At 48.8% G+C, this 16,322-nt stretch overlaps 1 protein-coding gene across 1 annotated transcript; it reads left to right on the forward strand.

Annotated features, from left to right (window-relative positions):
* The first annotated feature begins 1,410 nt into the window (after nt 1–1,410).
* LOC146355537 (vomeronasal type-2 receptor 26-like) lies at nt 1,411–6,122 on the forward strand. Its single transcript, XM_084832577.1, has 4 exons — nt 1,411–1,894; nt 3,096–3,387; nt 5,341–5,677; nt 5,859–6,122. Exons 1-3 carry the CDS (start codon nt 1,686–1,688, stop codon nt 5,419–5,421), a joined length of 582 nt encoding a protein of 193 aa, XP_084688703.1. The 5' UTR covers nt 1,411–1,685; the 3' UTR covers nt 5,422–5,677; nt 5,859–6,122.
* Nucleotides 6,123–16,322: the final 10,200 nt, after the last annotated feature.

Raw genomic sequence — 16,322 nt, forward strand, 5'->3', positions numbered from 1 at the left:
AAAACAGCCAATAGGGATGCACTCTCCCTATGGATTCCCAGGCAAAGATCATCCACCAAGGCGACCATAGCTGTCTCAGCTACATATTCTGCTCTGAAGCTGGTTTGAAATGGGTCCAGGTAATCAGTTTCATCCAAGATTGCTTGGAACTGAATGGACACCACCTTCTGGATTATCTTAGGGAAGTAAATTACTTATGGGCCTACAATTACTGAAGTCCAGGGGGTCAAGGGAGGGCTTCAGATTTTTCTGCTTCCATCCCTTCTGGTGCCTTCTTTTAAAGAGGCTTGTCTCCAGTTTGGAAGAGGCCCTTGCCCCTTGGCAAAATGGCTACTAGAGGCTGCCCTCCTATATCAGAGATGAGTCCTGGCAAGCTGATGTGATAGCAGTGGCAGACAAAGTTGGAGACCACAGTGTTCTGAATCAGCATGAGGTGACTGGGAACCGCCTTTTTATTTTCCTATGATGCCCCCAATGTAGCTTCACTCTGGCCCCCTGTGGGAAATGTCAAAGGTGACTCTGAGTTCCAGAAATGTTTCTTGAAAAGGCGGAGGGGGGATTGCTGGGGAGTGATGAGGACAGAGCAGTCTTGGCCTTACTCAAACTCTCCACTTCCTGCATGGGACAATCACATGGGGCAGCAAGGCACACCATCCACTAATATATGCAGGCAATTGTATGTTGCCACAGGCAGACATGTGGGAGTTAATAACAATGTGTGTGCATATGTGCATATTTATGCACACACACACGTGTGTGTGTGTGTGTGTGTGTGTGTGCATATATGTGCCTATATATATGACTATAGCTCTTAATATCTCAATATCTTTACAGTTATTATTTTTCTGAAGAAGCAACTCATATGCGAATAGGGATGGCAGAGAAATCCACCATGGACTCCAATGAGGCTGGATTCTGTAGAATCCAGCCCCCCAGAGTCCGTGGCGGAACGGACTACCCCCCACCCCGAAATGCCCCCAGGACGGACCCTACCTGGTGGCGGCTGGTCTGGGTTGTCGTCTTCATTCCGCAGCCATCCGCTGCCGGGCTGCGGAACAAAATGGTGTCCGGCGTAGCGGACGCCATTTGCGTCCCTGCTCTTGGCCGTGATTGGCAATGTTTGCTTTTCTTATTTACTAGCTAAGGTGAACTCCAAGGCTCCTTCCCTGACCCATGAAATAGACCTACGCTGGGGAGTTGTGCAAACTTGTTTTCTCCAGATGCACGCCTGCACAAGGAGCCACACAGACAGGCAGTGATGTTGCAGCAGTGATTTTCCTCCCTTACAATTATCAGAATCATGGTCATTTATTCTACTTCCCATCAAAGCTCGAGGGATTTTTATTTCCGAAGGTGACTTTGGAAACTGATGCAACACACCTCAAATTAAGAGCAACGCTTGGTGACCCATCATATATGAAGCCTGAAAAGCTGATGCATAAATACCTCCTGTGCCTCTGAGAGCCTGCGGCGAGATTTAGGGGAGGCAGGAACTGTGTCAGTGAGAGGTTTAAGACCATCCCCTCCAGATCTGAGGCCATGCCGGACTCCGTCTTTATTGGCAAAGTCTCTGCAGCTGTGACAGTGTTTGGCTTCCAGTTATGTGTTTCTGAGACCAGTCACATCTGAGTGTGAGAGACAGAGACAGAGACAGAGACAGAGAGACTGTAGCTGGCATCTCCAGCATGGTGCTGCTGCTGCTGCTTGTCCTGCTGCCGCCTGTTCCTTGCGGGATGCTGAAGACAAAATGCCCCTTGAAGCTGATAAGTGTTCAGAATGACCCACTGAATTATTACAGGCCCGGAGAGTACGTGATTAGTGGGATCACATCTACAGCAAACACTGAACTTGAACCATACATTTTCTTGGAGCCTCCCTATGCCAGATTTGCCTCGTAAGTGATGATAAGCCCAACTCCGAATTCATGCTCCCCAGCTTCTCCTTTCCAAGGGGGTGGGGCGAGCAGGGCAGTGGGTCTCCCATTTCTGGTAGCTGCCTCTGGTAAATCCCATCCTTACTTTGACCTGCTTTTCCACATTGAAAGGGTTCTAGGGGTGGATGGACAAATGCTCAAGAAGCACCATCTGGTTAGTTCACTGCCTGTAATTTCAAATGCCTCAGCTGGTGAGGTTCATTTTCTTGGTATGTTTATTCCATTTATATCCCACCTTTCCCCAAAGGAACCTGAGGCAGCATACATAATCCCCCTCTCCATTTTATCTTCATATCAATCCTGTAAGGGAGGTTTTGCTGGGAGCCAATCACTGTCCCAAGGTCAGCCAGTGCCCTTTATGGCCGAGTGGGACTAGAACCCAGGATTCCCAACTCCAAGTCGAACTCCAAGTCACTCTGAGGACTACATGGCACTGGCTGTCTTCGAACCACACAGGGAGCTCTTCTGTAAAACCATTTTGAGCTCTTCTGTCAGGACTGGTGTCACCATTAAAAATCCCTGGGCACCACCTGGTGGGAGCAACATCATGCTGGGGCCATCAGGGGCTAAACTGTTTGCTGCAGCATCCTTTTTTCTTATTATTTTTAAACGTATATTTTTCAGCTATAATCAGCTGGGCATGTACATTGTTACAGATGCTCATTTTACTAAGTTTTTACATATATCATCTTTTCTTTTTCTTTTTACAACTAAGTGGTGCTGATTCCAAAGTAAATGTGTTTAGCATCAGGGCAGCAGGAGCAAGCTGCATTTTGTTACATAAGAAGACAGGAAGAGCCCTGCTGGATCAGACCAAAACCCAGTCCGGTCCAGCATTCAGAGCCAAGAAGCTGGCTGCAGGAAGCCCATGTTTTTTAAAAAATACAGGTAGGTGGCAGGAAGGGTAGAATGCTAGACCCAGGACTGCAGGGGTCAGGAGTGGGAGTGTAAAACTTTCTCTCCCTGACATGGTCCCCCCAAAATCACACACACTCCTATACTGCTCTTTTCTTTGGGAGGAAAGTTCCCACTGGTGTCACTGAGAGTGAAGTTCTTCTTAGAGTAAAGTGCAGAGATTTCTGTTTTAGTACATGATGCAGGAATGTGATACGTTTTCAGGGGCTAGAGAATGAAAATCTGATGGCGTCTATTTCTGTTCCAGTATACACGGTATGAGGTACTGGTACCTCCTGCCCTTCCTGTTTGCCATTCATGACATCAACCAGAATCCGAGGCTCTTGCCTAATGTCACCCTGGGCTACAACATCTATGAGAACTATTTCAGTGGAAGAATGACTTACGAGGCCCTGGTGGACCTGATGTCTGTTGGGCAGCAGCATGTTCCAAACTACAGCTGTGGGAGACAGAATCACCTGTTGGCAGTTCTTCAAGGGGCCGACTCTGAACTCTCCCAGCAGATTTCAAACATGCTCAACGTCTTCAAAATCCCACAGGTATGGATGGGGATGTAAGGCGAGTCTTTGCAGTTTCCACTTTGCAGTTTCCACTTTGCAGTTTCCACAGAGAAATCCATCGGGTGCCAAAGGCGTAGATAACACCAAGCAAGGCTGGAGACAGGCAGTACTTCTCAGAAGAGCTGAATATGATTTGGGAGAGGTTTTCCTTTCCCCAGTGCTCACACCCCTTGGAGTATTGTAAAGTGAAGGTTTTTTGCTTATTGAATTTCATGGATTTGTGTAATGGAGAAATTGATATTATGCACTTGACAACCACGCCAGTGGCAGCCTGAACATTCCACCATGTCCACATCTAATGTAAATTCAAAGCCAGGTTTACCCGTTTTAAATTAAGAAATGAGCCCCAGCAGTGATGCTCTCTCTGCAACTCGATGATACTCATCTTAACTTTTCAGTAGCCAGTGTCAGCAGGAGTTAAAAGCTTTCAAAGAGTGCCCAAGGAGAAGGAGCCGCTTCACCTTTTGTGTGTGTGTTTGGAGACTGCGTGAATGATCGTTGTACTGGAATTAAGAAACACTAGTTAATCTGCTTGGTTCCTCGGCATGTGCCACCTTCATCCGCACAACATTTTATCCTCATTACAGCCCTGTGAGGCAGGTTAGGCGAAGAGTCTATGAGTCACTTTTGACAGAGGGAGGGTTTGCTTGTTTGTTGCTTTTGGCTTTGAACTTCTCTTCCTCCCTCAGACGTTCACCACTCTTCCTGACATTTCAGGGTATGTACAGCCAACACTTCTTTCTGGCACCTGTACCTTTCAGGAAAATGTTTCAGTTCTATGAGGGCTAGAATGACACACCCGATTGCTTCTTCTAAGGATCGAATGCTCATTTTGCTGAATACCTTAACTAAGGCCAGCACATTGGTGCTATGATCTAACCACTGTATGAGGAGTCCCTCCCACTCTTATCAAGGTTTGTTTAGTGGGCTGCTTGGAGGGCCAGGGTGGAAGGTTGAATCTGCTGGGAAATCAAAGGGTGAGGGGAGTCCTTCTCATGTATCAGTATCTCAGTGGAACTGGGGGGGGTCCCCACCACCCCGCCTTTCTCAACAGATTCAGCTCCCTCACCAACCCAGTAAACAGCGTCATCTTTTCTTTCTTCTTCTCAGCCACAAATCATACAAAGAAAACATCAGTTCTCTCCTCCTTTTCACATTCTAACTCAGCTGTGATCAGGGAAGGGTGGGGGGTGAGAGAGAGAGAGAGAGAGAGAGCTCTGGGCATGCCCATGCTTATGGCTATGGTTAACCCATAGACTATCATTACATCTAGAAAAGTTTCTTTTAAAGACTGAATGAAATGTAACTTTGAGAAAAATACTTTCCCACATACTACAGTACAAGAAAAATAGAAAGCCTTCGTTGTTTCTGGTTAAAACTTTCTGGTCCCTTCAGGAATTGACTACAAAATGGTCACCAGTGTTTTTTTCGACACCACTATTGACAGAGGGAGAGATGGGTCGTTGGGGTGTCTGTGCATGCGGGCACACGCGTGTGCATGCGTGCATACGCGTGTTTGCTTTTTTGCTTTAAACTGCTCTTTCCCCCACAACATATTCAGAGCATGTACAATGAACACTTCTTTCTGGCATCTGAACATTTCAGAAAAATTAATCAAAATATTTTGATTTAATAAAGATTAGAAAGACCCACCCACCCTGATCATCACTGAACAGGGCGGAATGCTCCATTTGCTGATGGGCATTAGCATTACCATCACTGCTGTGCTGCCTGGTAATCATCAGTCTCAGAATTAAATTACCTTTGAACCACTTCCCTTTTGCAATATGATGAACAATCTTAGGGCATCTGAATTAATGATGGCGTTTACCATTGTGGACAAGACTCTACTTTTTGGGAATATAAACCCCTTTTCCCCAGTGTATACACAGAATGTGAAATTCCCCTCCCTCCCTTTCCCTCTTGGAACAGGAGTCACTGCTGACCTCTGCAGGGGAGAGAGGAAAACACTGCACAGGAGAGGTGCTCCCACAACTTCCGATCCGACCCTGATTTGGCACTTCAGAACACAGCCTGATTCTTCTTGGACCAATTCATAGTCTGTTTGCTTTGACGTGGTACCAAATGAGAGACAAGTTACAGAAATCTGAGGTTTTGTGCTCCCAAGGACTATCATAGGAAGCCCCTCGGAGTCCATGGCGGAACGGCCTCCCCACCGCCACCCCGCGGAATCCCCCCAGGATGGACCTACCTGGTGGCGGCTGCAGCGGCAGCGGCGGCTCCGGCTGTGGATGAAGGGGCAGCGGCAGTGGCCACTGCTGGGCTGCTGCAACCGCAAATGGTGGCCGTCGTAGCAGCCGCCATTTGCGTCCCTGCTTTAGCCCGTGATAGGCTACGTAAATATTTATGTAGCCTATCATGGGCTAGTGTAGGGACGCAAATGGCATCCCTTACATAGGACGCCATTTGCATCCGCAGCAGCCCGGCAGTGGCTGGAGGCCCTGCTGCGGGTTGCCCCGGCCAGCGGCTCTGCGGACTGGCCGCTAGGGTTGTCTGAGAATTCCACCTTGGACTGAAATGGGATCAAATTCCCTTCAGTCTGTGCCACGGAATCCTCTGCGGAACGGCACCATGAGGTTCTGCGGAGCCAGCAGTCATGCGGCTTTTCTTTTGTCATCTGCACAGAGTCGTGAAATTTTTGTAAATAAAAATGCAAGGTAGTATATTCTGATAATAAATACGTAAGTTTTTTTAAAGAAAAATGAATTGTGCTCACCGCTTTGTTTGTGGGTGTTCTTTTTCAATTGAAATCCTCCGTCTCCGTTTACTTTCAGCCAAAACACTTCCTCCTCCTTGGGGCTTCCCAAACAAGGCTGCCCTAGGTGTGCCTGAGTGATGGACTCTTGGTTTAAAGCAACGCTGTTCGAAAGAAAGACAGAAAAAAACTTTTAAAATGACCATGCCAGTCTGGAGCCCTGCACCATGTATTATTCCCCCTGCTGGGCTTTCTATTTCCACATCCAGCATTGTTGGTTGTGAGGCTAGAGGAGAACCAACTCTGTGCATGTCTACTTAGAAGTAAGTCTTACTGAGTTCAATACAACTTACTCCTACACATATCAGCACCCCAATTGTCCCCTGCTCAGCTTTGTATTTCTACATCCAGCTCATTAGCAAACCTCCTGTTAGTTATCTCAGAAGACCCTTGGGAGAATGGGGGGGGGGTTCCAGGGAACAGCTGGATTGAGGGAGATTACACACACACACACACACACACGAAGAATATAGTTCTTCATATTCCCTGGTATGTTTATTCCTCATTTGTCCATTCCCTGAGCATGTGCAGAGTGTGCTTTTTATTCAAACCAAGAGAAGGTTGCTGATCTTTCCCTTCATGCTGCATTTGTACAAGTGACATGTGACTGCTTCAGAAAGAACTTTCCATTATACTGTCTCTTTTTCTTCAAGAGTTTCATATAACAGAAGTATGATGTAGTGGTTAGAGTCCAGCCCAAAGTCACCCAGTGAGATAACTAACAGGAGGTTTGCTAATGAGCTGGATGTGGAAATACAAAGTTGAGCTGGGGGCAAGTGGGGTGCTGACATGTGTAGGAGTAAGTCGCATTGAACTCAGTAAGACTTACTTCTGAGTAGACATGCACAGAGTTGGTTCTCCTCTCCAGTTTCTTCTAGGGATGTCAGAGAATTCTGCCACGGATCTCAGTAAGGCCAAATGCCAGTGCATTCAGCCCCCTGAAATCCATGGCTGAACAAAGCCCCCGCCCCCCCAACCCATGAAAGGTGCACAAAACAGAGCGCTTACCTGCTGCCTTCTGCGCTGACTCGTGAATGGCGGCCGCCTTGCGGCCGCCATTCACTTCCTGATCATAGCCATGATAGGCTATGTAAATACTTACGTAGCCTATCATTGCTAATGCAGGGACACCTTTTGTGTCCCTGCGGAGGCTGTCATAGGCTACCTAAGTATTTAGGTAGCCTATCACGGCAAGCCAAAAAAAACAACAACAGCGTACGCAAATGGCGGCACCTGCAGCGGCCGCCATTTGCGTTCCCTATTTTTAGCCGTTTTAGCCTACATAAATATTTATGTAGGCTATTACGGTGAAAAAAAGGGGAACGCAAATAGCATAGTGGGAGCTATTTGCGTTCCCCTTTTTTTGCCGTAATAGCCTATGTAAATATTTACGTAGGCTACAATGGCTAAAAATAGGGAACGCAAATGGCGGCTGCCGCAGGCACCGGCATTTGCGTGTGCTGTTTTTTTTGGCTTGCCATGATAGGCTACATAAATACTTGGGTAGCCTATCATGGCAGCTTCGCATGACGCAAATGGTGGCCGCTACGGCAGCTGCCATTTGCGTCCACAGCAGCCTGGAACTACGGCCGCGGACGGCCCTGGCCGGCGGATTCGCAGAGCCACCGCGGAGCGGACCTGGACAGTTTAGGATTTCAGGGGGAGGTGTGGATCACTCCCCCCCACCGCGAATCACCCCATCAAAAAGGTAAGTGACTTTCGTACATCCCTAGTTTCTTCTAGCAACCCTTAGCATCCATGTCCTTTTTTGTGGATGGCACGACGGTAAGACTTAGGGATGTACGGAAGTCACTTACCTGGTCTCGCAGCTTGCTTCGCGGTGGAGGGGAGGCGCTTCGCTTCTCCCCCCGACGTTCAAGCCGGGGGGGAGGCTTCCCGCCTCGCCCGGCCGAAATTCAGGCTGGGGGGGAGGCTTCCCACCTCGCCCAGCGGAAATTCAGGCTGGGGAGAAGCGTCCCGTCTCCCCGGCCGCGAACTTCAAAAGAAAAGTAAAAAAAAAAAAAAAAGCCCCGTGATAGGCTACGTAACGATTTACGTAGCCTATCACGGCTAGATCTGCAAAGTCAGCCGTGATAGGCTACGTTAATTGTCACGTAGCCTATCATGGGTGACTTTAAAAAAAAAAAAAGTGCGTACACAAATGGCGGCCCCCATAGGGAGCCGCCATTCGCGTTCCTTATTTGGTCCCTGTAGTCTACGTAAAGATTTCCTTAGACTACGGCGAAAATAAGGGCAACACTATTTACGTTGCCCTTATTTTCACCGTAGTCTATGTAAATCTTTACGTAGACTACAGGGACCAAATAAGGAACGCGAATGGCGGCTCCCTATGGGGGCCGCCATTAGCCGTACGCGCTTTTTTTTTTTTTTTAAGTCACCCGTGATATGCTACATGACGATTAACGTAGCCTATCACAGCTGACTTTGCAAATCTAGCCCTGATAGGCTACGTAAATCGTTACGTAGCCTATCACGGGGCGAGTTTTTTTTTTTACTTGTCTTGTAATGGTGGCGGTGGCAGCCGGTCGAAATACCGCCAGGACTCGCTTCTGGGAGTGACATTCATGAAAGGAAAGTCTCATCCTGGGGGCGGCGGGGGGCGGGGGGGTGGAGAATTTCTCCCCGAACAACCTTCGGAGGACCGAATGCGTTGGCACTCGGTCCCCCGAAGTTTCGGGGAGAAATTCTCCCTCATCCCTAGGACGGAATTACACTAGAGTTCAAGTTTCTTATTCTAGAGTTGGCACTGCACTATGATGAAGAAGTAAAACATTCTTTCACCACAACATTGAGATTTCCACCAGCAGGAATACTGTGAGATATCTGGTGTTGCTTTGGCATCTGCCTGGCTGGGATAGAATGGGTTCAGGGTATGAAGGAAAAATATTTCTTCTCTGCTTCATGGACATTGAAACCAGCAGGTGTGCTGAAGGACCGATCTGTGGTTGCTTTTAAACTTGAGATGCATGGTGGGGATACAGCGGGGTGGGGGGATCTCCACGGTGACAGGTTTAGTTCACTCTCCACTTTGCTGTGGTTTTTACTAGGGATGGACAAAAGTCCCTTACTTGGTCCCGCAGCTTTTTTCGGGGGGGAGAGGCACTTCGTTTCTCCCCCCGAAATTCTTGGTGGGTGGGGAGGCGCCCCGTCCCTCCCCGCCGAAATTCTGGCCGGGTGGGGAGCGACCCGCCTCTCTGGACGCGAAATAAAAAAGTAAAGTAAAAAAAAAAATGTGATAGGCTACGTAAAGATTTACGTAACCTATCACGTCTGACTTTGAAAATCTAACCGAGATAGGCTACGTAAATCTTTACGTAGCCTATCACGATTTTGTTTTTGTTTTTACTTCGTAATGGCGGTGGCGACAGCCAATCGGAAGACCAGCCACCGCCGCTGCTGCCACCGAACCGCCGCCGAACCACCCTGGGACCTGCCGCCGCGAGAAACATTCGCACGAGGTAAGTCCAATCCCGGGGGGGGGGTGTTGGAGAATTTCCCCACCAATTTCAGGGGGCCGAATGCATTGGCATTCGGCCTCCTGGAGATTCGTGGAGAAATTCTCCGACATCTAGGGATGTACGAAAGGCACTTAGCTGGTCCCGCAGCTTGCTTCGCAGTGGGGGGGAGGCGCTTCAGTTCTCCCCCCGAAGTTCAGGCTGGGCGGGGAGGCGCCCCGCCTCACCCAGCTGAAATTCAGGCTGAGGGGGAGGCGCCTCGCCTCGCCCGGCCAAAATTCAGGCCAGGGAGAAGCGCCCCGTCTCCCCGGCCGCGAAATAAAGAAGTGGGGGGAAAAAACACCCATGATAGGCTACATAACGATTTACGTAGCCTATCACGGCTAGATTTCAAAGTCAGCTGTGATAGGCTACGTAAATCGTTACGTAGGCTATCACGGGTGACTTTGAAAAAAAAAAAAGAGCGTACACTATTTGCGTTGCCCTTATTTTCGCCGTAGTCTACGTAAATCTTTACATAAACTACCGGGACCAAATAAGGAACGCAAATGGCAGCGCCCATGGGCGCTGCCATTTGCATATGCACTTTTTTTTTTTTCAAAGTCACCCGTGATAGGCTACGTAACAATTTACATAGCCTATCATGGCTGACTTTGGAAATCTAGCCGTGATAGTCTACGTAAATCATTACATAGCCTATCACGGGTGTTGTTGTGTTTTTTTACTTTATTTTGTAATGGCGGTGGCAGCAGCCGGTCGGAAGACCGGCCGCCGCCCCCACTCCCGACGAACCGCTGCCGAACTCCCGCCGGGACCCGCTGCCGAGAGGGACATTCGAGGGAGGTAAGTCCCATCCCGGGGGGTGCGGGGGGGCAGAGAATTTCACCAACAATTTCGGGGGGCTGAATGCGTTGGCATTCGGCCTCCCCGAGATTCGTGGAGATTTTCTCCGCCCTCCCTAGTTTTTACTGGAGTTGAATCTGCTCGGTCTGGGAACGCACAGGGCTTGAAAGCCTGGATTATCCCAAAGCAAGCCTGGGGCTCTCAGCAGGTCACACGGCAATTTCCTGTGAATTGTTTGGATGGCAGCTGGGTGGAGCCTCATCCAACAGACCTAGACAGTCTGTTCCCTCCCACACACACCCTCCCACTCTCACCTCCTTCCACCCTTTCTCCTTTCTCTTGCCACTGTGTGTTATAGCCTGCCTCCACAGCCTATCCCTGATTTCTCCCAATTTTTTTGGTATTACTGTCCCTCTAAAACAGCACTAGCACAAACACAGGTATAGGTAATCCCGTTCAAATGCACTATTTCACGATAGTGCAGTAGTGCTATAGGGGTATAGCTACTCTCATTCAGTGCACAGCATGGTAGAAACATTGGGGAAACACAGGCGGGGAAACACCTGAGTGAGTGAGTGAGGTCACGGCCAGGTAAAAGACACACCCCTGGGCAAGGCTATCATGGTTGGTGCATACTGCAACAGAAGCAAACACAACCTGAATTAAGGAGAACAATCAGACTAAGAGTAGTCTCCAAAAAACCAGTTGTTCAGCACAAACCTCCGGGGTGGCTGTGGGATGGCCATAACATCATGTGCCCTCCAGACACAGCAAACTAGTAGTAAATTGCTCGTAGCGACACCCTCCAGGTTGGGCGGCATGGTGCTGCAGATAAAAAGTGGCGGTAAGTGGAAGGATAAAACATTCTCTGCCAGCACACTGCCCAGATGCACAGGCCTTGGTGCCTCTTAAGAATCTGCGATGTGGGTGCATTCAGCATCTTTGACATTTCTCATAGCTGGAAAAATCATGGATCACAGTGGTGCTAGGAAAGGCAGCTGCAAGCACCACACTCCACATCACTAACAGCAAGACGACTCTCAGCCCAGCATCACCCGCTGTTTCACCATCCCGCCAGGTACTGATGTGAGCAACAAACAGACACAGTGTCCAATGAATTAAGTTAAACTATTTATTAGGGATGTACGAAAGTTCCGCCACGGATCTCAGGGAGGCCGAATACCAGCACATTCAGCCCCCCGAAATCAGTGGTGGAAAGGCCCCCGCCCCCCCGGGACGGGGCTTACCTAAGTGGATCTTCCTGGTGGCGGCGGCTCCGGCAGTGGTTCGGCTCCGGCAGCTGCAGCGGCCGGTCTTCTGACCAGCTGCCGCCGCCGCCATTTCCAGGTAAAGAAAAAACGTGATAGGCTATGTAAAGATTTACGTTGCCTATCACGGCTAGGTTTTTAAAAAACACCGTGGTAGGCTACGTAAATCTTTACATAGCCTATCACAGCTGATTAAAAAAAGAAAAAACGCGCGTACGCAAATGGCGGCGCCAGTGGGCGCCCCCATTTGTGTTCCTTATTTTGGCACATCTTAGTCTACGTAAACATTTACGTAGACTAAGGCAGCGAAAATAAGGGGAACACAAATAGCGTAGACGCTACGCTATTTGCTTTCCCATTATTTTCGCCGTCTTAGTCTACGTAAATGTTTATGTAGACTAAGACATGCCAAAATACGGAACGCAAATGGCGGTGCCCAAAGGTGCCGCCATTTGCCTACGCGTGTTTTTTTGTTGTTGTTTTTTTAATCAGCCGTGATAGGCTACGTAAACATTTATGTAGCCTGTCATGGCTGACTACAGGGACGCAAACGGCGGCGGCTGTAGCCGCCGCCATTTGCATCCCTACTAGCCAGTGGCTGGATGTCTGGCTGCTGGCGGAGCCGGCCGGCGGCTCCGCAGAATCACTGCGGAGCGGAGCCAGCCGGCCAGGATTCCGGGGGGAGGGACGGAACGGAACGTCTCCCCCCCAGCATCAGCATAATCCGTGGAAAGGTAAGTACCTTTCGTACATCCCTACTATTTATTTGAATATAAAACAGTATAGACCTAGAGCCTCTTTCCTACAATCAGCCATCTTAACAGTAGCAGCCAACAGAGACTTTTTTCTCCCTCCATCATCATACTAGAGCCCAGGGCCATCCCATTAAGCTGATTAGTGGGAGATTCAGGACAGATAAACGGAAGGGCTTCTTCACACAGTGCCCAGTCAAACAATGGCATTTGCTCCCTCACCATGTAGGGAGCGCCACCAGCTTGGATAGCTTTGGAAGGGGGTGAGAGAAATTCCTGGAGGAGGAGTCCATCAATGGCTACTAGGCTGGAGGGCCATGTGCTGCCTCCAGGACCAGAGGCAGTGAGCCCATACACACCAGTTGATGGGAACATGGCTGGGAGGGTGCTGTTGCACCTGTGCCCTGCTTGTGGTTTCCTGGTCGACAGCTGGTTGGTCACCATGTGAACAGACTGCTGGAGTAGATGGACCTTTGGTCTGATCCAGCATGGCTCTTCTGATGTGTGTAACAACACGTGGTTCGTCTTCCCATGCGGCCATGAAAGGCCAGATGCCCTCTCCTAAAAATATGGATTTTTCATTCACCAGAGCCCATGCACTTTACTACAGGTCCTTACAAGTCTTCACGCTTGCACCATACTGATACAATAGCCGTGCAATATTTCCAACTTGGGGAATCATTGTGAAATACACACACACACACACACTCAACCACCATTAGCTGGGTATATTGTGAACATGAATAGATATGTGCATCCAAGTTCAGAAAGGCTTACTTCTGAGTAAGCCTGCAGAAGATTCCAGCACACCCCCTCGCTCTCCCTCCCTGCCCTCTCCATCAGTGGTCGATCAGTGAGGGAAAGCGATTCCCTCTGTCTTCAAATTTACACACAACTGCACCGGAATTCCTCTCAAAACAATGGTGCACAGGCAGCATTCTAGCCTCAGAGTGAAACGGAGCATGCCCAACATAACTTTGCCAGCCATTGCTGCCATAGGCTTCCATGGGGGAGAAAATCTGTAATGCCTTTTGATCCGCTGCTCAGAACTCCACCAAGCCAATGAAAAGCACACCCTCTTGACAAGCCAGAATAACAGTCATCAGTAGTTTTCACCAGAATGAAATATGTGATATGCAGAGCTGCAGCTTGGAGTAAAAAGGACGGATGTGTCAATTTTCAGCACTATTTCACTTGCTGCACCTGTGACCAGTTTTGTCCTCACACAGATACACACGTGCCAGTCACTTTTTCTTGTTTCTTGCCAGGGTTAGATGGAATTGGCCCCTTCTGAGGGGAGTAAACCTGCCAATTTTCAGAAGAGCATGAGAAGAGCCATGTTGAATCAGTCCAAAGTCCTACCTTACCCACAATTCTCTTTGCATGGCGGCCAACCAGTTGGCTGTGGGAAGGCCACGAGCAGGACATGTGTGCAATAGGGCCCCCCCATCATGTTCCCTCGGAAACAGTATACAGAGGGTGTTTCTACATTAAGCAAAACCCCTGCAAAAACCCACATCCTTTCCGGAGCTTCCTGCTTTCGGCTTCTTTACGGGATTAGGAGGGCTGCTTTGCACAGCAGCCACGTGGTTTGAACTCAGGGTGTGCCTCCCTCACTCCTTGGCATGTTTGCAAAGCGGGGGTGGGTGTGTCTTGTTCTTGTAGCTTAACGTCTGCTGTACTTTTTTCTCACAGCCCCCAGGAAACCTCTGACTGAGTAGACATAACATGTAAGATTGTACTGTAAGTCTGCAACTGTTGGCACACTTATGTGGGAGTAAGCCGCACTGAACTCAATGGGACTTACTTCTGAGTAGATGTAAGATCACCCTGTAAGCCTGCAACCCTTGGCACACTACCTTGGGAGTAAGCCCCACTGAACTAAATGGGATGGTGTGAATCAGCAGAGCATGTTGCTTCTGAGCTTGGTGGGGTCGGGGATGAGATGTGTCTCCCTTCATTGCTGGGAGGCATTCTACCCTCTTTTCCCTCCAGTCGAGAAATGCAGAGGCAGGAGTCGCAATCAGCAGGCGATCCTTGCCCTTGCACCTCTCAAATCTCATCCTGACCGTGGCCCCAGCAACTGAAAACAAATGCCCACCACAGGCAGACACAACATTTTCTTCTGCTACTGAAGAATTTCATGGGGAGGTCATGGCACTCCTGTCCAATGGGTTGGAAAAAAAACAATGCATTTTTTGTGTGTTCGGGGAAAACATGATATTAGGGTGGAGGAAATGGCGGGAGACACCCTGGAGGGTAACAGCGTCATCTAAAGATCCCGCAAACTTCCGAAATAGACCCATCTCAATAGCAGGATAAAAGTGCCATGTGATGAACCCCAGAGACATACCGCCTCAGTTCTGGAGATACTAAGTAGCCATTGTTCGCATTATCTTCCATGATTTTGTCTAATCCCTTCTTAAAGCCATCAACATTATTGGCCATCACGACATCTTGAAGTAGCGACTTCAGTAGCTTAGCTATGCCATATGTGGAAGAACTTCCTTCGGTCTGTCCTGAATCATGCACTATTCAGTTTCATGGGAAGACCGCAGGTTCTAGTATTATGAGTGGGGTAACAAACATCTGGGATTTGTTCTTAAAAGCAAGACTAAATCTCCATCTCTTTCTCTTCTTACTAGGTCAGTTACGGAGTTGTTAGTCAAGTGCCTAAGGAGAGACACAAGTTTCCTTTCTTTTACCGGATGGTCCCAAAACAAGAACCTCCTTACCTGGGGATTGTCAAACTGCTCCTGCATTTCAGGTGGACTTGGGTCGGTCTTGTCGCTCCAGACAATGACAATGGAGACAGATTCATGAGCACCTTTCCCCCTGTGGTCACAAAGAACAGCATTTGCATTGCCTTCTCAGAAAGCATCCCAATGTCGTCTTCAGAAACAGTATGGAAGAAACTGAGTTCGCACCTACTGGACACCACAGTCAATGTAGTTGTTTGTCCAGCAGACCCTCAAATCATGTTAACTTTGGGAGTAGTGTTGCATGTAGCCGAACTTGTCAAAAAATCAGCTGTGGGGAAAGTTTGGATTGCAACAGCTCTGCAAGACCTCAGTGTGAGATTGTTCTACAAAATGGTTGGTCTGCAGCACTCCCAAGTTCCTTTGTCCTTCTTAACTCGCACAAACAGAAGGGCACAATATGACAATTTGGACACCCTTTTCTTTGCAATGCAGCAATTTGGGGAAAGAGCATTTCATTGTTTCTCTTCCAGGCATGGGTTGTCTGTGAAAGTCTGGAAAAGATGCAGAGAAAAAGAGAAGTGGGAGAACCTGCCCCAGCCTGTGACTGAGAAGATCTTGTCTCAAGATGCCTACAGCATTTACAATTCCATCCAGGCTCTGGCACAGACCATAAATGCTGCACACTCATCCCGAGCGAATCGGATGGTGGGTGGAGACAGGCTGGCACTTCAAAGGATGCAATCATGGCAGGTATTTCTTTTCCTTCACAGATATTGTTTATTGATTACTTTATTTATGTATGTATTATTAGCATTTTTAGTCAGCCTTATCCTCTAAAAAGCCATCAAAATGGTGAGCGAGATGGTCGCTTCTGAGGCAGGCCTGGCTCGGCTCTGGCTGATTCGGGCAACCGTTGCAATTGGTGGGCGATTCTTGCCCTTGCACCTGTCAAATCTGCTCCTGCAAGCCCTGCTCCCATCCTCGATGCCTTCTTCATCCTGACTGCACACGCCCCCAGCAACTGAAAACAAACGCCCACAGCTGGCAGACAGAGTGGTTTCTCTGCTATTGGAGAATTTCACGGCCATGGCACTCCT

Source organism: Heloderma suspectum, chromosome 2 (genome assembly GCF_057233095.1).
Source record: "Heloderma suspectum isolate Gila_16-S chromosome 2, 16-S_ref, whole genome shotgun sequence".
NCBI lineage: Eukaryota > Metazoa > Chordata > Lepidosauria > Squamata > Helodermatidae > Heloderma > Heloderma suspectum.